General features: G+C 39.6%; 2 protein-coding genes across 7 annotated transcripts in view; both read left to right on the forward strand.

Moving 5' to 3' along the window:
* The first annotated feature begins 106 nt into the window (after window positions 1–106).
* LOC101480116 (ankyrin repeat domain-containing protein 31) lies at window positions 107–10,491 on the forward strand. 6 transcript variants are annotated; one of them, XR_013101212.1, is made up of 14 exons: window positions 107–209; window positions 1,422–1,492; window positions 1,841–2,036; window positions 3,006–3,289; window positions 3,370–3,531; window positions 3,636–3,778; window positions 3,948–4,122; window positions 4,369–4,514; window positions 4,702–4,798; window positions 4,873–4,969; window positions 5,652–6,072; window positions 8,736–8,873; window positions 8,954–9,790; window positions 10,234–10,257. XR_013101212.1 is itself a non-coding variant. In XM_076891189.1 (14 exons), exons 3-14 carry the CDS (start codon window positions 1,873–1,875, stop codon window positions 10,368–10,370), a joined length of 2,088 nt encoding a protein of 695 aa, XP_076747304.1. In that variant the 5' UTR covers window positions 107–209; window positions 1,422–1,492; window positions 1,841–1,872; the 3' UTR covers window positions 10,371–10,491. The 6 variants fall into 6 exon arrangements, 5 of the variants coding, with proteins under 5 accessions (XP_076747304.1, XP_076747305.1, XP_076747306.1 ...); XM_076891189.1 differs by having other exon boundaries at window positions 9,667–9,790; window positions 10,234–10,491; XM_012920331.3 differs by having other exon boundaries at window positions 138–209; window positions 1,411–1,492; window positions 9,667–9,790; window positions 10,234–10,491.
* A 3,275-nt stretch (window positions 10,492–13,766) lies between these two features.
* bmp2k (BMP2 inducible kinase) overlaps window positions 13,767–24,347 on the forward strand; it is a 55,773-nt gene continuing 45,192 nt past the window's right edge. The window contains exon 1 of the mRNA XM_004555680.4: window positions 13,767–14,667. Within this exon, the coding sequence (XP_004555737.3) occupies window positions 14,517–14,667 (151 nt within the window). The 5' untranslated portion in view covers window positions 13,767–14,516. The remainder of the gene's footprint in view (window positions 14,668–24,347) is intronic.

Genomic DNA, 24,347 nt, shown 5'->3' on the forward strand with positions numbered 1-24,347 from the left:
GGAGAAACGATACATGAGAAATATTATATGACTTAATATTAAGGTCACTGAAAAAAACCCAATAGGATTCCTGGGTGGATAACGAGAATTTTTTTATTTATCTATTTTTTATTTCATACATATTGCGCAGGCGCGTAGTTTCCCGCCACTGTCCTACCAGATATGCTACACCATACCAGGACGAAGATAATTTTTCCCACTATTTACAGGTAATTAAGCGTTTGTTACTAACATTAATATTATCTATTAATAGAAAATCATGAGTGGAGCCTGAGTTATTTCTCACTGAGCTTTAGCATTAGCCTACCGTAAAAAAGGGAGTGTATGTTGCATGTTATCTAATTGTATTAGAACAACTTCTTTACTAGTTAGCGGTGGTAAAATAGCTCCTGCCAAAACAGTTGTGACTATTAGAAATATTGGCTCCAAATATTTTGTCTTTGTGTGTTTCTTTATATGGAAAAATGGCTTTGGATTTACCTGTGGAAGCTAGCATATATATAATTTCTTTCTGTAACACTGAATTAAATTGACATCTCAGATTTGATTGATGATTCTATCATATGCAGAATGACCGCTGAAGTTAAAAACTGGTTTAGATAACCCATTTAGCTGCTCTGATGTATCTCAACATGGGTGTCAAGTTATGATATTGCTTATAGAAGGACTTGGATATTATGGTAAATGCCTGTAGTTATATAGGCTCTTTACTAGTCCCTAAGGACCACAAAGCGCTTTACACATCCAGTCATCCACCCATTCACACACTGGTGATGGCAGCTACATTGTAGCCACAGCCAACCTGGGGCGCACTGACAGAGGCGAGGCTGCCGGACACTGGCACCACCGGGCCCTCTGACCACCACCAGTAGGCAACAGGTGAAGTGTCTTGCCCAAGGACACAACAACCGAGACTGTCCAAGCCGGGGCTCGAACCGGCAACCTTCCGATTACAAGGCGAACTCCCAACTCTTGAGCCACTATCGCCTAGATAAATTCAATAAAGTACAGTCATATCACCCTAATTGTAGGTAAATAGGAGACAGGGTACTTTATTGTCTATTATATCTAGAAGTAGCTTTTGTATTAATCCTACTTTGAATCATGTCCTTCTAATTTTAATCAGCCCATGACATTATTTGACATAAATATGTGTAATTTCCTGTTATTTGTGACCACTTAATAATTAACGTACTTCAGTAAATATGTCCTAATGAGCAAAACTGTCAGTCGTTTATTAAGCAACACAGCTGGTTTTCCTTCAGACCCAACTAAGATTTCTTTGGGATTGCCATACACTTTTCTGTCCAGGAAAAACTTTGCTTACTAAAGAACATGCACTAAAATATCTAATATCGGAAAAATATTTTTGTTGAGATCTGGTAAAAGATTTTGAGATGATTGTTTTAGTCTCTCCACAGAGCCCATCAACAGCAGGAAGTTTTGATCATCAGTGGCCAAATGTGGTGGTGACAGCATGCACTCAGTCAGTGTAAGTTTCTACAGTATAAGAAGTGTCTACCACTAAAAAATAATGTTATTTAGTTCTTGGCCACTAACTTTGTGTTTTTTGAAGCATGAAAGGGTGCAGTTCATTCACAAATGCTGTGGTAATACACAATGAATAAAGTTTTTTTTTAACGATTTCTTAGTAATGGATGGAAAATGGAAAATTTATTATATCTGTCTTGAAAACAAACACATGTTGACCTCATGCTGCCATCTAGTGGCAGTTATTACAACAGTTTTTTTAGCTGAGGATAGAGAATTTGCTCTTATATGAAGTTTGATATTGTAAGCTGTCCATCATTTATGGGGTGAAGTAATTTTACTGTTGCAGGTTCATCTCATCCTGATGCTGATGAGGAAGACATGAATTGTGGTGGAGCTGCATTGGACTATTCAAAGAAAGAAATAAAGGATAAAGGCTCTGGGCCTATAAACCATCAACAGCACCTGATGAAAGTTGAGCATCTTGAAAGCATCAGAGCAGATAATTCATATGAAATGAACAGACATAGGACTGCTGCACTTAGGTAAGTGCAGTGACTAACTGTCCCGACCATATAGGTTATGGAGAAAATAAAGTGAGGACAGATATTTCTTGAACAGATTTGCAACCTTTGATGTTAAAAGCATACCCTGTACATTGCTACAAGATGTCATGTCTGAAAGTCTTTTAGGTTTTAGCTCCTGTTTCTCAGAAAGCTGGGAGTTTGAGGTAATGTTACTTATTAAGTGGCATAAAGAGCTTTGGACTGCAAAGCATCAGTGCCACTGCGACAGGAAGCTTCAGCCACATTTGGCTTTAAACTTTCTCTCTCAGGGGTCATTTAACATGTGAATACAGCCATAGTAAGTGACTGTAACTTATGTGAATGTCAGACTGGGATGACAAGGAGGATAAAAATTGGCTTGAAAGTAAAGAGTGGTTTACATTAGTGTTAATGGGTGCCATTTTTGTAACTTTCAGGCTTGTACAGCTGTCTTGAAGTAGGGAAATAAATTAGAATAGCTTTGTTGTGAATTCAGCTGGATTAAAATACAGTTGATGTGAGCATAGAGTTTAATTGCAGAGAGAAACAAACAGATGCAATGTTAGTTGCATGAGCTGCTTACACTAAACACATACTGGTTTTCTGTTGTTGTGAGGATCTTGTTTTCAGAACTAAATCCTCATCCACTCAGTTTTTGGTTCCTTTGGTAAGATTTGGCCTGGTTTGGTGGCAAAAGTTTGTCTCTGTTGGAAAAATCCTGACAATAAGTTTCGTGCCAGACTGAATCTCGTAACAATGTTAAAAGGCACTGATGAAAACAACATGATTCATGAAATCAGGAACACAGGTGACATGCATGTTGTTTAGTTTCCGAACTTTTGATTGTCAGATCTTTTTATTGTGCTGCAAACAGAATATACTGTGTGATGATTATGAGCAGATTACAGAAGCATAAACTTGGTGTCAAAGTCCTAACTTGTGGCTGTCACGTCTGTTTCATGCTTCCAGAGACAACCTGGAGATGACCCAGAACTTCAGTCAAGAGAACTACAGAACTGGAGATCTGTCTTCTTCAGACGATGACTCGTTAAGCTTGTTGAAGGATCTCAGTCCCAGGCAAAACAAAGAAGTAGCTCGGGTTGTGCTCATAGCTGATTCAGATCCAGAAGCAGGGAACAAAGAGACAAAACAGAAAAGAGAGATGAAAATAAATCATCTTAAACCAACTGAACCTGTGACATCCAACTGTATCCAGTCTACATCAGGCTACGGAGAAGCTTCATCACAAGCAGGTAATTACCGTCATTACGTTATGTCACATGTTTTAGCTTAATTTATGTTTACAAATATGCTTTTAATTATCTTATTCAAGCAAAAGTCTCACGACGTGTGAAAATTCCCTCCCAAAAAAACCTTCACAAGAGAAATGGAACGGGAGAGACTCTGCTACACGCTGCATGCAAGAAAGGAGATCTCATTCAAGTCAAAATGCTCATTCAAGCAGGAATCAGTGTCAACATGGAGGACTACGCAGGTGTGTCACAGCTCAATCACATCTGTACTCTGACAGCGTCATCCTCTGTCTGTCATCAAACACAAACTCCATTGTGATCACTAAATATTGACTTCAACTATCAGGATGGACGGCTCTTCACGAGGCGTCTGCTGTGGGTGATGAAGCGGTGGTGGAGCAACTGTTGAAGGCTGGAGCTGATGCTAATGTTAGAAGCTTTGATGGAGTGACACCTCTACATGATGCTGTTTTCAGTGGACACTATCAGGTGATGGACAAACTTTTAAGGTGCAGAAAATTGTTTTTTGTAACACTTTCCACATGTCGGTAGATGCAAAGTTTCACAAACTTTACAAACTTTGATTCATCTGTCATGCTGCATTAGATAGAATGCCCTTGAGAAATAGTTTGATGTGAAATTCATGTGTGCTGTGCAGGTAGTGAAGCTTCTCCTTCAGTCTGGAGCAAATGCCAGCGACAGGAACACTAGTGGCCTCAGTGCATTAGATATGGCAAAGGAAGAACACATCAAAGAGCTGCTCAGGACTTTCCAGGTTTCTTCTGTTAATCACACAAAGTCCTATAATGCATCTTCAAAGCACAGAGAACCAGGTGAGCAACACCAGAGTGTCTTATGTAGTATTTACGTCACTGCCGTGCAGCAATAGTAGATACAAAACCCACGTTCTTCTCTTGCAGGCTGGGTTGTTGTTATGGTGAAGGGAATACCACTGAGCTGCTTTTAGAGCTGGAGATGAAAACTAATAGATTAACTAATAGAATCTAAACCATAGGACACAGTGCTGAGTGGCTGGATGAGCAGTAGAGAAATGAAATCTGAATGTTGGATTGTTTCAGGTGCCACGTCCTCAGAGCCTCGCTGCCAGAGCAGTCCTAACTGCAGTGAAACATCCAACCTACAGTGGAGGGATTCAGGTGATAAAGGCGGAGCCAGGGGGCCCAGAGATTTTGAGCTGAGACAGAAAGATGCCACCACTCATAATGTGAGAGCGTGTTACACTTTCAGTAGACTGTCAGCTAAGCTGGATTTAATGGGCATGGACAAAAACAGTTCTTTCAACCATTCAATAGGCCTAATTAACAAATTACATGTATTATCACTTTATTGAAAGGTTCACAGGTGTGACTATTTTGATGCGATAATCTGTCTCTTATTTTTTTATTATATAGCCGAGTCATTCAGAGGCAATAACAGTGATTTTGGAGGAGGTCAGAAGGAAACAAACAGAAATGTCAACTTGGCCTCTGACAAGTCTGAATGATGCAGGTAAAAGCTGCGTTAAAAGACAACCAGAAAGATACTAAGCGTGTTTTATTGACCATATTTGTGCTTTTTTACAGACAGATATCATGCAGCTCTAACGGAGATCCAGAGTGTGCTGATTGAGGTGCTCGCCAAGCAGCAGTCAGAGAAGGAAAATCTTGCCCGAAAATATCGGTCAGTGCAGGAACTGCTCTCATCTTTGGCCTAAACGAAACTTTGTGAGAAAGCACCTTGCTTTTTCAGACTTTCAGGACATATCTACATTAACTGAACAGTAATTGTGTACTGTTTTCAACAGAGAAACTATATTTCCTAAAGTGAGCAAAGAGTTTGGCAATGTCATTCATTTGTTTTCAGTAAGTAGTGCCTCCACCACAATAAGAGTTGGCTGGAATGGTGGTGAAAGTGAGATATTTAAAGTCTTTCCTCAATTTTGATGGAAGTTTGACCTGTTTTACCTCTGGTTGTTTAAACCACGCAACTAAAGTGAAACTAAGTTACATCAATATATTTTATTACGGGGAACTTAACAATGGCTGATGTTCTTGTGTTGACTTTTATTTAATTAAAATTTGAATCAGATTCTTTTTTTTTTCATGACTGATAAAATGGGTCATGATAGATGAAATTTAAGAACCACTGGATTAACAGCTAACTCTGTTGCCTTCTTGTGTTAAATAAAATGAATTACATGATATTTCATTGTCACTGGTCCAACAGCAGTAGAAACTAAATAAAGGTATTTCAAGTATTTAGAAATACGCTGTGCTTCGGTTTATTGCTGTGATGGTTTTTAATGAATCTATTCCAGTCTTTACTTCAAGTGTAACACTCTTCTTTGATTTTCTTGGTGTAGGAGTGTGCCTGACTGCCTTCGTCACTGTTTGCTAAAAAGTCAGATCTCATCCCTTGCTTCATGCCAGAGAACCTTGATAGAGATACTCCAGAACCAAATGTATTTGGTGGAAATGTACATTACCACGAGAGCCAAACTTTCACTGGATTCTTCAAAACCCAGAGAAACACGTGGATATAATCAATGTAGTCGTAAAGCACCTACACCTGCTAACCTGTTGAGGTCGACCAGATGCGACCAGTCAGCCAGTAGCTGTCCAGACACTCCACAACCAGGAATTGCTTTAGAGCATTTCAGTATAATGATCAGACGAAAAAATGCTTTGATTCAGAACAGAGCCGTGGACAACAGCAGACGTCTCTCTGTGCTCATCCAGAGGGGAATCATCTCACCTGGAAGTGCCCTACAGCTGCTGTTGAAGGTCAGCAGAAAGTCTTACTGTTTTTTATCATGTGACTATGTGAACCTTTTAATAACAATGAGTAATGACTGGCTGCTATTCTACAATTTACATATCAATATGTAGTTTTTTTTACCAATTCATTGGTTACTCCCACCATGTGTGAAGATACAAACTGTTATACTGGTATCATAGTCTTTTTGCTATTATAAAACATAAACAAATAACATAAAGCAGCGGTCGGGCATAAACCGGTCCGTGGCGCAAAAAAGGTTGGAGACCGCTGACATAAAGGATCCATAGTCAGGATTGCAGATTTTGTTTGTCTATCTTGGAGAGGACATATCAAAGAGGGAAAATCTGAACAACTTCATTTTCTTAATTTCTGGAGATTTTTTGTGGCGTTACTACTTTAATATAGGGTTGAAATATCTGCATTTATGTAAAGAAAAAACATCAGACACCAGGTGACGGTGTTACTCGTATAGTTAAGATAAGAAAAAATATTGACAAGATTATTGAATTTAAAAAAATAGTTTTCAATTTTTTTATTAAAAGACTTGATTGATAACTAAGTTTGATACGAAATGTTTGATAACAGACAAATACACATTGTCGGGATTTGTGCAGATCAGGACTGTAAAAACCATTGTTGAACAGGCAGTGTTCAAGAAGCGTGGTTAACGTAGTTGTCAGTGAGGCTAAGTCTCCAAACTCAGGGTGCTGGTTTAGCTCAGTGCGTTAAGCAGGTGACCACATGCCATATGGCAGCTGGCCTGGATTCAAGTCTGACCTGTGGCCCTTTACCGCATGTCTTTTCTCTCTCAGTTAACTGATACTTGAGATTTGTCTGTGAAGGTTCTCAGTCATCCAGGTCATCGTAGTCAAAGGAGCTTGCAAAGAAAAGCGTCTGGACTTCTTTAAGTTGCTTGAAGACGTTTCACCTCTCATCCGAGAAGCTTCTTCAGTTCTAAGGTCAAATGGTGGAGAGTCCCAGATATAAACCTAGTGGGAGTGACCCCCCACAGAGGGACAAAAGGACCCCCTGATGATCCTCCACGGAGGCCGTGGAGACTGTCAGAAAACGACTACAAGAAGACAGCTCCTTGGAGGACAGGACCAACTTCACACCCGATCAGATCTGCACACTGTTAGACCTCTGCCTCACCACTACATATTTCAAGTACAACGAAGGCTTTTACAGACAAAAACATGGCTGTGCCATGGGCTCCCCCGTGTCACCTATTGTAGCCAACCTTTACATGGAGGAAGTGGAAAGGAAGGCTCTTGGCTCTTTCAAAGGAAGAGTACCCAGCCACTGGTACAGATATGTGGACGACACCTGGGTCAAAATCAAGACACAAGAAGTGGAATCCTTCACTGCGCACATTAATGCTGTGGATAAGAACATCAAGTTCACCAGGGAAGACACAAAGGACAACTGTCTGCCTTTCCTGGACTGCGCTGTGCACATTGAAGAGAACGGCAAACTCAACATCGAAGTTTACCGGAAGCCCACACACACGGACCAGTACCTCCTCTTTGACTCCCATCACCCTTTGGAACACAAACTTGGAGTAATCAGGACCCTACACCACCGGGCAGAACATGTTCCCTCTAAGCCTGAAGGGAAAAAGAAGGAACACACACATGTAAAGGAAGCACTCAAAATGTGCGGCTATCCTAAATGGGCGTTCTTAAAGTCAGCAAAGAGGCACAGAAAAGAATATCAGACACCAGCGAGGGAGGACAGACGCAACAACATTGTCATCCCCTATGTAGCCGGCGTATCAGAGAAACTCAGGAGAGTTTTCTCCAAGCATGACATCCCAGTGTATTTCAGACCCAGCAACACGCTCAGACAGAAACTGGTTCACCCGAAAGACAAAACGCCAAAACACAGACTTAACAATGTGGTGTATGCTGTACAGTGCAGCGAGGAATGCTCAGACCTCTACATTGGAGAGACCAAACAGCCACTTCACAAGCGCATGGCACAACACAGAAGAGCCACCTCCACAGGACAAGACTCAGCAGTCCATCTGCATCTTAAGGACAAAGGACACTCTTTCGAGGATGCCAATGTTCACATTTTGGACAGAGAGGACAGATGGTTTGAAAGAGGAGTGAAAGAAGCCATCTATGTCCACTGTGAGCGACCATCTTTGAACAGAGGCGGGGGTTTACGACACCAACTCTCTGCCATCTATAATCCAGTTTTGAGATCCCTTCCCAGACGCCTTAACGCCCACTCACATCCTGGGCCATCTGACCTCAGGAATTCGCATGATAAGGTGGGGCCAGGTTTCACAATGAACACACCCGAAACTCTGGCTGATTGGGACCCACGCCCAGTTTCCCACCTTGGCTCAGGCGATTAGAGGATCATCAGGGGGTCCTTTTGTCCCTCTGTGGGGGGTCACTCCCACTAGGTTTATATCTGGGACTCTCCACCATTTGACCTTAGAACTGAAGAAGCTTCTCGGATGAGAGGTGAAACGTCTTCAAGCAACTTAAAGAAGTCCAGACGCTTTTCTTTGCAAGCTCCTTTGGATACTTGAGATTGAAAAAAACATGGTCAGCCAGGGTGGCAATCCTTGTGTTCTTGATATAGGAAGGAATGTATTCCCTGAAATCTACAACTGCATCGACAGTGAATTTTAAAACAATCTTACTTTTTTCAGGGTCACTGTCACTTTGCTAATGTGCTGGCCGATGGCTCCATTCTGAGTAAAGGAAAGGTGCACTTGGCTCCTGAATGCTGGCTCAAGTCGATTCTTGGGAAAAACATCCCAGTCAGCTCAGCATATGCCTGGGACAAGGTTCGATACCCACTCACGTTATCATAAAAATAATGAATCTCTTGTAGTAGCTCACACAAGCAGCCTGAGGTGATTTTCAGATAGAGCAGCCCGCATGAGGGAAAAATGAATGAGTTCATTCATTACTATCAGACCACTCCTGCGGGTCCTTATGAAGAAGAAAAAGAAACAGAAAATAATTCATAAGTTAAGTGAAAGAAAACTGCTTCCTTTTTCATTGTGCATCTTTATACTGTAATTTGTGGCTTGTGTTGTTTGAATTACCCGAATATGTTGCTGAAATGTGAGTTGTATGTTCTTAAAGTATTTATAGAGCACAAGTTGTCTTTTCTACAATATTTTATACATCTGCTTAACAAATATTTTCATCTACAAATAAATAATGACCATAAAAAATGTGACTTAGATTCAGGTAGCAGAGGAGTATGAGCAGTAGAGCAACTGTGCTCTTGTTAATTTGTGCAGCACATGGAGTAAAGTAACTAAAATATTATTTGAATTGCATCTTTCAAGATAAGCGGAAGCGAATGGATGGATTAAATAAGTTCAACTTGTTGAAAGAAAAATTAAAATTTTCTTCACATATATGGTTAAAAAATACTGTTATTATCACACATGAAATTTCGCTGGATGTAAACTTATTTTTCCTTTGTAGGCTATAAATTATATAGTGTTTGTTGTAGAGCGGTGTTCAAAACTCAGGTTCCACATATCCTACAATTGCTCATTTCTAGACATGGATTTTACTGGTTAGATATTTGTGAACTCTGAACATTTTCTATAATTTCCCCAGGTGACATTCAGAGGCAGATCTTTGTCTTTTTACTTACTGAACATGGAGGGTGATGAAAACACACCACAAAGGTGTCTTGAGGAAAACCGCACAGGCAGTTCTTCTAAAGAGCTGATAACTACTGGTATGTTCATGTCTGCTGACAAGTGTAGCCCCTACATCAGATCCAACACTTCCTGCCTCATGTTTACAGTCAGGTCCCTGCAGCAGGTGGAGAACTAGTTCATGTGGCAATGCTGCAATCCAAAAAAACACTGCCATCGGCAGCTGCGGTCCAAGACAAAGGAGTTCACTTGCAGAATGACAGACTTATTGGAGAGACTGCTGACTATTTCTTTATTTGTTTGCCAAAAGGTATTCAGTAAATAAAGGATTTACAGAGGAGCACTTTGTAAACTGTTCACCACTTTGGAAAATCCTTGAAAACACTACTATGACATTTCTTTTAAGGCTACTCAAACAAACAAAGAGGGCACAAAGGCAGCTGATAATGCCTAGGTATCAGTCTGTCACAGCATTATTAAGTTATATTGTAGTTCTTTTATTGTATTGTCTTTAATTACGCAGGAACAGACAACTTGAACCATCACATGAAGATCAAGATCATCCATTTGGTGAACGATGAAGAGCTGCTGCCAAATGCTGTAATGGACATGTACTGGGACAAGCTCATAAAGGAAGACTACTCAGAGTCTCAAGACTGAGCAAGTTAATTATTGTAACTTGCTCTACTCATATTTTGACTGTTCTGCTTAGTTATTTTAGGATCATTTGCATTTGCTGTACTTTTTCCTACACACACACACACACACACACACACACACACACACATATATATATATATATATATATATATACATATTTATTTATTTATTTTTATTTATTTTTGAGCTTTGCTAAAATAAAACTTGCTGTAACTTCTCCCTCAAACACAGTCCAAAGTGGTTTATTATTTAACGTGAAGAACAAAGACATTTATCTTCTGCCACTATCAGTAAAACAGGGAACACAAACCACATTTTTCTTTTTAGATGATTTTTTGGCATCTTGTCAGAAAGCTAGAGTGCAGGGATTGCAGTAAATATAGAGGATAAAGATAAAGACAACAAAGTCTTGATACCACACCACATCTTATTGACTTGCTGCTTTGGTTCAAACGAAGGTGACATCAGGCGCACTGGAGAGGCAACAACAACTGGGTTTTATAGATGGTGGCTACACAGCATTATTCTCTCTTTATCTGTGCTGACTGATTCTTCTCAGCTTTTGTTTTTAGCCCTCAGATGTAAAAAGCTGATGATCTATGGTTGTCTCCTTGCCAAGCGGGCAATGTGACCTTGACCTCAAGGTCAGACTAAGTTTTCTGGAAATCTTGCAAATGCAAGAATTTGAGAATAAGGTGATGTAGAATTTTGAAATTGCCATACATGCCTACTAGGAGGCTGAGGAGTAGCACTGGGGGTCCCTGTTGCCACTGATAGCATGAGATGGTACCTGTAGCCCATTCAGGTTGCACAGGCAGTCCAGCTTCTACAGGATCCAGACGGTTTGCTGCATCTTTCAGCATAATCTCAAGAGTGTGGAGAAGTTGCCAGGACATGGGCCATTTCATGATGAAGTACAGGTCTGTATGATTTAAAAAGATTGGACGGACTATTTGTGATATTATAATCTCAGGGAATGTACTTTTTCTTACATTTTAAGAAATATTTTTCTTACATTTATCACTTAAATTTCAAGAATATCACAAGCTTTTTTCTGTAAATGTACAGCTACATTGTTGGATGGTATGATTTTTTTATCCTCTGACTATAACATGCTTCCTTTTAACCACTGAGGAGTCTTGGTTAAAAACACTGGCACCAGTCATTCTTATGTAGGACCCAAACACAGCACCTAAAGATGGTTCAACCACCAGCAGGTGGCACCATACACTGCACAGACAACCAGACAACAATAAGTGTGTCAGAGAGGAAAGATTCCCCCCTGCAGAAACAGGATGTGTCCAGACATGGGGGTTTATACAGTCATGTGATCCCACTCTGCTCCTCCTTATCTCTTATGTAATCCCCATCTCAGCCGTGGGTTGCCCCCACCCACCCCTCACAACTGCTGACCTGAATATGGTAATTGTGACCACTTATCTGTAGAGGTATATGTTTTCTTCCTCTAGAAACTGATGTGCGGAGGACATAGATGTCTTGAGGAGTACAGTAATGAAAGTCTGTAGGTCTGTGTGATGGATTGTTAAGCCTGCACACGGCAGCTGTCACACCACTTCCTTGTTGGCAGTGTGTGGTGAAAAATTTGTGTTATTTTCCATTGCTGATGGTCATTAAAATGTAAGGGAGTGTTGTTAAGAGATCAATTTACTGAGGAAGTAGCATGCCTTTAAAATGGCCAAAAATGCTTTGTAGGCAGAAGAAAGACACAGATGAAGATAAATCAGGCTTTTTAATAATGAGCAAGTTAATAAAGCTGGATCAGGATAACACACTAATTCAGTTCAGCTTGAGGTTTGTTTATTTCTCCATGCACTACATTCTTTCCAGGCTGTTTAGTGCTCCCCTTCCTCAACCAAACTGCTTAGTGTGTCACTCAGGCCGCCCAGTAACAGATGAGTATTGGCTGGGTGCTTCTTATGGAAGCCTGTTGCTACCAAGAAAAGCAAATAAGCAGATATGAAGGCAGGCAGGCAGAAAACAAAAATTATAAATAATAATCATTGTAACAGTTTCTTACCTTTAACAAAGTTATTTTAAAAATTATCAAAATTCATATTTAGTAAATTAAATTTTTGAGGTGATTGTCAAAAACAGCTTAGCTGGATGCTAAACTGTGACAACCAGTATCACATCACCAAAATGTTTTTATTGATTAATTAATTCATTCATTCATTAGGTGAAAAATTAACTAATTCGGCTTCATTCTTGATACATATAGGTAGGGCAGGGACAAGGGCAGTTAAAAACATTGGCACCGGTGGTTAGAATAAACACCATGGTGGTAACAGGGTCACTCTACGCCACTCTATACTTCTGTTTTAAGTATGATTAATTTGGAAATGAACAAAAAAAATAAAGGAAAATATGAGATAGAAGCCATTGTTATTCAGATTTTTTATGGTGATGATGATAATGTGAGTTTGTGACAGCCCTATTAATTTCATAATTTTTAATTGTTTAAATTTGTTAGTGTTGTAAATATAAAATATAGTTCTAGATTGTTTCCCCCTTTTATATAAGCTACAATTTTACACATCAGTGAACTCCTTTTTAAAACACATTGTTTATTATGACTTTTATGTAATTCCATTTCATTTGAGAGGTTTTTACCTGCTGGTAAATTGTCTTGTTTCTAGGAACAAAAGCACAAAGGATAATCAACGGGCTTACCATAATTAAATTTTTCATTTTTATTATTTTTGGGGGTGATGGTTTAAATATATAATTTGTTTTCTTTTTAATTTTTTAAAATTTTACTTAACTAATCTTTTCTCCTTTTATAAAATGTTGTTTTAGTTAACTAATGCCATTGCTTCATGTACCTGAATTCTCTACACTGAGAAATGAATGACTGAAGTTACGTGTGCCATGATGCTCAGGCTGAGTGGGTGGGAAGGCTGAGATGGTTTGGACATATGCAGAGGAGGGATAGTGGATAAACTGGACAAAGAATGTTGAATACATGGGTGGAAAGGAGGAAGACCACAGAGGAGGTCAGTGGATGTAGTGAAGAAGGACACGCAGAGGGTTGGTGTGATAGAGGACAATGCTAGGGATAGGGTGAGATGGAAACTGAGGTGGTGACCCTTAAAGGGAGCATCTGAAATAAGATACTTTCATAAGTTATTTTTTATTTACTAAGTAAGAATTTTTTTTTCATGAAAAATAAAATTATATTTTATATATGATAATTTTAATGATTAAAAATACTTGAATTTTGGTCAACTGATAGATGGATTCTTTTTTTTATTAGTTCGATGCCCTCATTCATTAATCTTTCTTTCTTGCTGGCATCAGTGGGCTTCCATACAATCTCCACTTACACCAATCATAACAATGAAAGGGGGCGGGGCCACATTGGGTTAGGTTGTCACTCTCATTGGGTAAATAACAAACCACCCACTTATTTTGAAGCCTGCCGTTTAGGAGTCACGAGAAGTTTAACGGTTAGAGAAGCTCAAGGAAAATGACACAAATGAACCGGATGAAAACGGCTTCACTGGAGTGGTTCTGACAAGCAGACGACGCCCGCTTGTATCACAGGTGCCGTCCCGTACTTTGTTAGCCCACCTGCACTCGGGGCGGCTCGAGGAACCGCTGTGGCTGCTAGCGAAGCTCGTTAGCCGCTAACCACCGAAGCTAGCGAGCTAACTAGACGAATCGCCCGACCAAGTGGCGGGCGTGAAGCTAACCACGTCAAGGCTGGTTTTGGAGGGCTGGTTGGCTGAATTTATTCCGTTGAGGAGTTTATTTCCGCCCTTCTTCTACAGTGCTGCTCTTCTTCCCCGTTTCATTGTGTCGGAGCGTCCTGACTGCATGCACGCATGCTAGCAACTGCCACAACTGGCTAGCGTAAGCTAAAGTGGCAGTTTTTGTTTTTGTTTTTGACGCTGTCGCCGGTACGAGATTTCGGAACGCGGTTGTGTCACCATGACGCGTGGTTATTAAGTGGACTTTTTAAATGTCGTGCAGCCCCTCTAGGAGAACCAGACGCGGAGCATGCAGGAGAAGAAGAGAGTCCAGATAAGTAGATAGGGGACGCGACCGAGTTAAACTGGACTGCGGAGTCGATTCGCCTCTGATTAGGGATTGCATTTTGGTTGGCCCTGACAGAGAAAGGAAAGGATGAAGAAGTTTTCGAGAATGCCAAAGTCTGAGAGCGGTGGGCTCGGAGGGGCATCCGGGTCCAGCTCCAGCTCCGGAGTCAGCAGCTACTTCGGGAAAGTGTTTTCAGTCGGCCGGTACCAAGTCACCGTGGAGGAGCTTGTTGCAGAGGGTATGTATCGCACATGCAGCTTAATGATGGTAACGGGTTTATTTTATGGCTCGTGTTTGTTCTACTGAACATCTCCTTGTGATAGAAGTAGGTCGCTCTCCTCTTCCAGGCAGTTGCCACTTAAACTGGGACACCGGGGATTTGGTGCATGGCTAGAATTAAAGCTTTCCCCATACAGCTGTGGTTTACATCTTGCTTCAGCTGATCCAAGACTAGGGGAGTGGAGAGGAGAAGGTGTGGGTTGCCCTCGGGGTCCAACCCTCCTGTGTCAACATAAAGCAGTGTAAAAGTCACTTTTGCCTTATCGAGAGTCTTTAGCAAGGGTTAAAACAGTTTTGCCCTCTTTAAAGCATTTGTGTAGTGCTTGTTTACAGCAGCAGTCCTGTCATTGGGTACAATGCAGGAGAAGATTTCTCTCTAATACGAGAGGGTACTCCCGTATTAGAGAGAAAGCCACACCAATCAGATGACCCCCTGTGAGCAAGCACTTGGTTATGGTGGGAAGGACAAACTTCTTTTTCTTTTTTTTTTTTTTTAACAGGAAGACTTCTCCAACAGAAATGGGCTTAGGGTGGGGCTCCCATCAGGCCTAGCCTGATTTATTTAGTTATTTATTTTTGGTGGGGAGACTAAGGGAAAAAAGCAAGCTATAAAATATTAAAATAAATGTACAAAAGCATTAAACATAGAAATCAAGAAATGGTGTTAAGCACATATGCATAGTCAGCTAAGAATGACCTACTCCAGGTTAGGACAGGAGGTACATATTATTAATACACACTACAGTAATAATTAGGAATGAACTAGTTTTGAAAGACTGATTTCCTGCTGTAGCTTGTTTTGAGATATTACATCTAAATGTGTGACACATAACTTTGAAATTAAAATCTTGAGAATAAAAACATTTTATCTAGTTTCATTTATCTATGCTTAGTGTGTGGTCACTTGTCCAAAAGCACCTGTTAAGCTGAGGAATCCCTGAACTCTCTGGCTGTGTGGGGAAATTTAAATCAAAGTAGAAGTCTTTCAGTCTCAAGATGTAAAAACCTACAAATGTGAACTTTTTTGTTTTTCCTTTTTTTGTCATTTAAATTGAGCTGTGAACTGTGTTGAAAACTTGGTACTGACTTTATTTGGCCCCTGGTTTTGCCTGCTCTCTACCACTTTTGAAGATGTGCTTTGCAAGACTTCTTGGAAAGATTTAAAAATTCCTTCCTGATTTAACAACGCTTTGTGTTCAAAAATGTGTTCACAAATGTTGAAACCACCTCCAAGCACATTCAGCCAGCCGGGCAGAGACAAGAGGAAGTGTGGAAATAAACAGCTTTTGAGCAAGAGTTACTGGTTCACAAATTGTCCAGTGCTTATCAAAGCATATTGATTGAAAACATAATTAGAAACTTTAAAGGTAATTCAGCCAATTAGACAGCTAATTAGTCCTTAGAGTGGTTTTGTCAAACATGCAGCCCAAAAGCCACAACCTTCAAAACAATGGTGTCAAAACTGCCCCACTGGATGAGTTTGCAAAGAAGTCACTTATTTTGGCAGTTCCTTTTCTTTCAAATTCATGGTGTGGTAATGCCAGCTTCCCTACAAATACCTACAAAGTTTAAAGTATTCCTAAATATTGACCAGATATTTACCAGCCTTGATTTAAGAGTAAAGATTTTACACACATCAGATATTGTTTTGATGTCAATCAGAAATATGCTAACATTTGGTTTTAGATTTTACTTCGGAAAGGTGGATATCTTTTCCCATTACGACGCACACTACTCGAGACGTTTTTGTGAATACTTTTGATGTGAAATGTAAAATCAATCTGGGAGGGGAAGAGAATTCCTCTTGTGTAGGAAGCAGTTGTTTTTGCCTTTTTGTTAGAGGATAATGTGACTCTAATGAGATATTTCTGGGAAAGTGTTCTAAGAGATCATTCTCAAAATAATACATATAAATATATTTATGAGTAGCCTTTTTTTCTTTTTCTAGTTCCCCCTCACTGCTGACTTCTTATCTGATCACACTCAACAGCATGTTTGACACTATTTTACTCGATTGCTCAGATTTTCTCCCTGCTGTTTGAGGACTAATTTAGTCAGAGGGTGAGCCCTAAAACTAAGCTTAATCTGGGACAATTTTAAAGGAAGTTTAACCTCTCTGGTCCCACCTAAAATTAACCAGAAGAGACATTATAATCAAACATATTTCTCATCTCAGCCCATAATCGTTCTGTGTAAGCCTGTGCTAAGTGCCTCAGTGGTGACGAGCATGTCTCTTCATGCAGCTGTAAACACGCTGTAAACTTGATCTCACTCGCCCAAATTAAAAACAAAACAACACAACTCTTCCTGCAAGCAGTCATGAGTCTGTGTCATCATATAATCATGTGCAGAGTCTGTGGCTGGTTTTTCTGCCCTGTAACCTTTGCTCATCAGTCTGTCCCAAGCTAAAGAGCTGGGTGTCTGGACTGCATGGTTAATCATATAACAGAATATTTCATTTCACCAACTGTGCCTGGTACATTTGAAAGTAGATGAAATGTTAAAGTGGAAAAAGTGCCGGTGCCCGTGTGAAAGGTCTATATGAAGGTCTAAAATCTGTTTATGGCTGTGAATAAGCGCTTCATTGCAGCAGTTTTTGTCTCTCTGAAACTTTTACTTCAGCTCGAGTAAAGATGACTTTTTAGTCTAGACCAAACTTGAATTTGCTGCGACTCATCTGGTCTTGTGATGATCTAGAAGAAACGGGAGGTTTTCATAGGTTGGTGGTTTTATTTATTTTTTTTATCTTTGTCTCCGGATTTCTGCTGTCCCTCTTGAACAATGTTTTGGTTGGTTGTGTGCTTTGACTGATTGCTCTCTTACAGTATATTTCTGTGTTAAATTTATTTGTCCCATAACCTAACATGCACCTCCCTGGAAATTTAACAACATGTTGCCATTGACGCTGTTCATACAGGTATAAATACTGGCAATGGTGTCGGCCGCTGGCATAAGCCAAGTCGTAGACTCGACGTAGATTCATTACAGAAGCATAATACAGGGATTACTGTTGTCTGCGTGTTGTCTTATCAGGACAAGCTGTGTTGCACTTTAATCTAAGGCTCCTGGATTAGTGCAACCGCCATAATCATGATTTTGCTTCTTAATAACTATAGTTTAAAAAATTTAGCACAAATGTATAAATTAAAATTTTTTTTAAAGCACCTGGGAGAGGGCAGCTTTATAAAATTTAAAAAGACAAACATGAAATGGTAATGTATGTTTGTTTACTATCATTGAATTTCATTAATGTGTCTGTTCTCTGTCCAGTTAAGTAGCTTTCTGATATGCAGTGTCCAGTGTAATACTTTCCCATACTGGCTCAGTAGATCAGAATTAATTTATATACATAATCTAAATTTGCAAAATTACGACTTACAAAGCTTGTTCCCTTTGAGACCCATTTTTCAGGTGTCAGTGAGACAGTTGCTGTCAGCCTTGAGCAAAGTTAATAAGACACTAATTTAAAGATTGATGCAAAAAAAGGCGGTTTTTGTTTCAACGTGTTCTTCATTCTCTAACGTTGTTGCTGTGTAAAACAAAACAGTGGAGGACAGGAGCAGCTGAAAAGATACTTTTTTCTTTGCAAATAATCTTTGTGAAACAGGTGATTTGGCAAAGGACTCTGTTTGCTGCTTCGCTGCCTCTTTGAAGCTACCTCACTACCCCTTCTGTTTGTTTCAGAGAGGCTTCGTCATAAATTATGACACCGACCAGACTCGTGTATATATTATCACAATGTTGTCATATATAAAAGCCCTGTATTTGTTACAGTGCTCGTCCCATGCTCTAACCATTCAGCAATATTGGACCTCCAACCACTAACCAATGCTTGCTTAAATGTTTGCTGAGGTTTCAGGGTTTGTGGCCAGAAAAGCTTGATCTGTTTGATCTTTGGTGAAAATGTTGTGTTACCTGCTCAGAGATTACAAGGCAACTTTGCACCAGGGCACATTTAAAAACGAGTATTACAGTTACAGTTGTACGCACTAAGTTGTCTTTTAGCCAAACAGCAACACCGATGCACAGTCAGGATAAACATGAGCAAGCACATTTCAGAATGTGCATTTGTGTTAAAAGTGAAAACAAATTCTGAATCAATTGCTGAGTCTGCATAACATGGGTTTGTATATGTGTAAAGTGAAACTAGTCCTGTAATGACAGCAACACAGTTGGGTTAAAATTACATGTGAGGCAAAGCTGCAGCTTTAACACTGGCTCATATTGAACTTCCTGCTATCGTAATCTGTTCAGATAACCCACATTGCATCAGTTTGTTTCCTGTCTTTTCATGATGCCTCCACACATCTAAAGATAATGAGCCTCAAGTCAGCAGAGACCACGGTTCTTGACTTGACTAAAACTAGATTCCTTTTGAGATTATTTCCTCTCATAGTCCTGGTGGAAATTCACAAGAAGAAAGCTGTTGCATTAGTGTGTAATGTTTGCTCTAAAAGGAAATGAACAAAGTCAAAAACACAAAAGAGGAAAAACTTACGATGTTTGATTTTATTGGAATGTCAACATGAGAAAAAGACTGACTTAAGACAGCACAGGCTAAGTTTTATGATCCTTATCCTACAGTTAATGAGGTTTACGTTTTCAGCAGACACTATAATAATAACTAGACTATACCGTTTATGGAAAAGTTGCAGTTGGATGTTTGTTAAAAATCTGAAGGGAATCTATTATACTTGTATCATAAAAAATGACAAAGGAGGAAAGAACTAAAAAGGAAGGGTTATTAAAAAATAAATCTGTCGCAACTAAAAAACTGAAAATGAGATTTATGAGCATTTAAATTTTTTCTAAAATTGACAAGTGAACTGTTTTTATCTCACGTTGTGATGAATTTATTGTGTCATTAGGTATTTGTCTGCAACACTAAAATCACTGGAAAAGTCTTTAAAAAGACATACTGGAAGTTCAGTATGCTCAGTGTGTAATTCTGGGTCACTCATGCGACTGATGTCAAAGTACTGAATGGATCATGTGAGGTTTTTTAGAGTGGCTCATCTCTTGGTACCTCATTCAGCTATTGTCCTGCAGCTGTGCCTGTTTAATGAAAAGCACGAGATTCCTGTAAAACCAAGCACACAGTTGTAGTTTGTAAGAAAAGAGAAGCTGGGGCACTCCGCATAAAATCAGTCAAATCTGAAATGGTTCCAGGCTTCCCAAAATCACTTAATTTTTCAAAATCTGTTCAACAGCTTTAATGTTTTTAATGGAGCCATGCATATTGCAGTGAAATCACTAAAACAACCACTTCAAATGTCACAATCTAAAGCTAAAATAGTATTTTGTTCATAGTGAAGCTGCACTAATTTAATGTTTATGATGAAAAGTAACAGAAACAAGCACCGGTGCTCTGAATGTTGATTTGGTTTCTGATGATTAACTGGGGAAAACTTAAAATTGTGAATTTTTGGGGAAACCTTGATGTCGTATATCACCATGTAGGTAGGTGGCTGGTCAGAACAAGTTATGATGTAATAAAGGACTCCTTTTCACTGTATTTTCATACCCGGCTTATCTTGTAACGGTGTTTCCCTTTGCATTGCAAGACTTGCATGTGTTTTTCAGTCCTGAAATTTACATGGATATCTCCTGTAACGTTACGAGGGCTAAAAAAAATAAGTGCTGTAAAAACATTGCAAGTTGAAAAGTGCTTGAGGTCTGTAATACCGAAAATATTCCCATCATGAAGGTAAAATTTTGCTAAACTTAAATTTAAGTTATTATGTAGGATTTGGTTGAATTTTGAATGATCATACACCTTTGTTTTTAGTTTTTTTAAAAAGTGCAAATTTCAGTCCCCTCAAAATAAAATTTTGTGAAGTTCAAAAGTTTTCTTAACACCATGTGTTTATCTTTTGGTTTTCCATTGAGACATCTGCCCAGCTGGACAGTTTGTACCCTCAGTCATTTCCCTCCACTCCCTCTTTAGCCTCTGTGGTTTCTCTTGAGCTCTGTGCGATGCTGTCTTCAAGAGGAACACAGAAGCAACTTGTGAGAACAGGATGCATCTGTGAGCAAGTCACTCTTTCTCTCCTAACTCTTTCTTATCGTGCACACTCCCCTGTCAGGGGCCTGTCGGAAAAGGATAGAAATTAATTTGATTAAATATGGGCTTGGGATAAGTCTGCACTACACCCAGTGGCCAGTTTTAGCTACAATTCTGAGATCTAATATAGAAGTTGCACAGTTATTTAGTGCTCTGTGAAGGTGTTAATGTTTAAAACAGTCTTTGTACTGATTCAGTTAATTTGTAGTTATATTTGTGCTGCGATTAGGAGGAAGTGACCAGACCTAAAATTTGCTGCGCACTAATTTCAGCAGTGTTACACAATTAGAAAGGATATACCACTGAAAGTTTATTAACTGGCAGACCTTTGTACGAGGCCATTACAGTGAAGAGAGAGCAGCTCAAATAATGACGTTGCAGAAGTAGACTGAAATGAGATTCTTCTATAGGGTGGCCAGGCCAAGCCTTATACATGGCTTATTTGGTGTCGTTTTGGCTTCATGCGCACATCTTCATTTGATCGAGTTGAGGACTTCACCATTTCAGTGATAAGTCATTACAGGGATTCAGAGAGAGGAGAAAAACTGCAGCAGCTTTAAAATATTTAGACATTCTGGGGAAACCCACTGAAAATCTGTGATCACGTTGGGTTATGTCTTCTTCCTGCTGATGCAGTTGTTGTGAATTGTGACACCTTATTGTGTCTTAAGCACCAGTGTAAATGGTTATGATGCTGCACTAATGTCACAGTTGGCACACGACAACCAATGCTGTGACCATCGGCACGGCTCAGGGAGGGAGCTCAGACCAGTTGCTGCTCTTTTATATTGAAAGTAGGTAGTTGAACTGGTTCTGTCATCTTGAGCAGGATGTCATTGTGAATCCAGAGCTTAGACATCCCATGTGACCCCGGGCTGCTTTGGGATCTTTCAGGAGGAACTGGAAAATGTTGCTCTGTAAAACTGGAATGCCCTGTTTAGCCTGCTGCTGGTGCGCCCCAGCTTCAGATAAGCAGAGTAAATGCTTGGATAGACTCTGTTGATTCTACTGTATTGTCAATGAAAGGGAATGTATCTTAAGTTTACAGCCCCTGACAACAAGGTCAATTAGCCTGTCTTGTGTATTTCACAGCTATAAAAGCTGGGTCGGTGGCTTTCATTACTCAATAAGTTTTGTAGTCAATAATTTTCTCTTTTCACCTGCAGTAAGCACAGGTAGGTCGATTTAGGAGTGTGCATTATGACAAATTACTGTTTTACACAGCAGACACCTGCTGCATAATTGACAACAGAAGAAGCTCATAAGTGGTGTTGATGATGGTCACGTTTTTACAAGCGTTAAATTACATTAGCTTGGGTTTCACTGTACAGAAGTGAGTAAAAGGGATACTGTGATCCTTTTGGAGCCACACAGTCACAATCTCCTACAAGTTGTCCCTGAGGAGGAGTCTGAAATTTCATTTAGCTGATGCCTAGCTGCTGTTTGTAGATTTTTGCAGTTCTGGTGGAAAGCACATTCTTGTTATCATGACTTGTGTGTGGCTGATTACAGACGAGGCACAAAAAATGTTTTAAGTGATAAATGAACTGACATGACATGTGTTTTGTTTTAGTTACCATGCTAAACAAGCACATTTTCAGAGAGCAGATGATGTTACTTATCAATTGAAGCCTCGTGCGTACATTTTGCAAATGTGATTCTTCTGTTGTAGGTTTTTCCAGTTGGATGTGCTGTGTAGGCAAAAATTCAATAAAAATGTGTTGACTGTAGCTGGACAAACTGTCTCTGGCTAATAGCCCTGTAACTGCAGTCAGAATACTTCATTAAGCTGTTTGCTGAGCAGACACTGAGCATTTAGCAGGTAAACTGCCTCTGGAACATATCTTGTTGCATAATGGCTCCACCAGACCACCGGCCATAACAGGACTGCTGTACCTACCACCTCCTGTAGGTACAATTCAAACTGTTCATGTTGGCATGTGTTTGTAAATTCTTGGTAGAAACATCACTGCTGCTTTATAATTAACAGGAAGACCTTGGGTTAGTGGTTTCACTTCCTATGTTTGCAGTTTTACAAGCACATTAACTACAAGGTTATAATTCATCAATGCCTTGTTTAATGAGGGTCACCTCCACCTTTTAAGCACATTTGCTCTTGTTTTTCATACATTTTTCTCCAGTCTTTTTCATGTTGAAAGCTTCAAAGCAAGCTCATATCTCAGCTGACTAGTCTCCACATTTTACGTAACACAAGGATGTCGTAAAACACAACTTAACATGCTGACTTCACACACGTTCTGTTTGGTTTCACCACAATCTTGAAATGTATGCAGTTGGGGCTCTGTAAGTTACAGGCTCAAGAGTTGACAGCAACGTAGGATTTTCAGTCGTGACAGGGACTACGCAAATCACGTAAACAGGAGAAATGCAAACACAGTTGTCACGCAAATTGAACCTTGTTCTTTGCCACTTTTGATCTGGACCGTTGTCACGTGTTCACCACGCAAGCTTCACTACTAGAAATTTGCAGAACAAATTTATCAATGCAAATGAGGTCACATGAGAGCAGTTTGCAGAGTATATCTGATAAGTTCTTCAGTGGGATAGTCTTCAGCAGCTTTGTGTTAGACAGGGGAAAATAACAAATGAAAGCTCATGCTAAATTAAATATACTGCAGATATATCTGCTTCCTTTTTGGGTCTGACACAGTTAAGATAAAAGGAAAAGAGTTTGGCTTGGGGCTGAGCGCTGTGGTTGATAATGGAATTAAGTAACAGTTTCTTTCCTGAGGTAGAGCAATGGAAAAACTATACTCCTAAATTTGGTGTGTTTACAGTAATACTGGTACGGACTTTCAAACTGAATACTCAATACTTCCACAACTTGGCAGGTTAGTGGTTTCACCATAATAATTTAAAGGCTCTACACACCTGAGTCAATGACGGGTGTTTAGGAGGAAGAAAAAATTAAGCTTCAGGTGACCTTGGTCAGTTGCAATGAAACAATGTTCACACAGTCACTTGCACACAGTAATATGTATTCACCCCCATCCACCAAGGCAGAATGCAATCAACCAATTAGGAAACGCTAACTATTAGGCACATCACACATGTGTACTGTTGGTCAGCTAACTTGAACATTAGTTTTGTAATTGAGCCTCTAGAAGCCAAAAGAAAACACACATTTTTAGCATTTCATTTATCAATAACATCCGGTCACAATACTTAAGTTTTCAAACTTGAAATCGAAAATTGTTCTGTGTCGGGACAAAAAGTTGCTCTTTCTCTTCTAGTGCAAAAAAGACCATATTTATAGGTTTTCTGAGGTAGTGCTGTGCTTCTCGTGACTTGATTCTGGTAAGGTAGACCACCACTATTTCTTCTTAGTTGCTGGTAGACTTTTCTCAGCTTCAGTCTGACTTTTAAGAGAAACATTTATTTATTTATTTATTTTAGACAAATAATTGTGCTGACCTGTTAAATTAACACTCTTAATGTTATGGGCAGGCAGGACCAACAGGACTGATGTTTGCTAGGTCCAGATTAACATTTATTGATAACTGTTTAACACTTAATAAAGCTCATGTGTCAATGTTTCAACAGCATCTGATCTG

The sequence above is a fragment of the Maylandia zebra genome, linkage group LG12 (assembly GCF_041146795.1).
Source record: "Maylandia zebra isolate NMK-2024a linkage group LG12, Mzebra_GT3a, whole genome shotgun sequence".
Classification (NCBI taxonomy): domain Eukaryota; kingdom Metazoa; phylum Chordata; class Actinopteri; order Cichliformes; family Cichlidae; genus Maylandia; species Maylandia zebra.

Coding starts and splice junctions, on each gene's coding strand:
- LOC101480116 (XM_076891189.1), top strand. CDS start 1,873: ATGAATTGTGGTGGAGCTGCATTGGACTATTCAAAGAAAGAAATAAAG. Junction 4,799..4,872: donor GACAAGTCTGAATGATGCAG/GTAAAAGCTGCG, acceptor GCTTTTTTACAG/ACAGATATCATGCAGCTCTA. Junction 9,791..10,233: donor TAAAGAGCTGATAACTACTG/GTATGTTCATGT, acceptor TTAATTACGCAG/GAACAGACAACTTGAACCAT.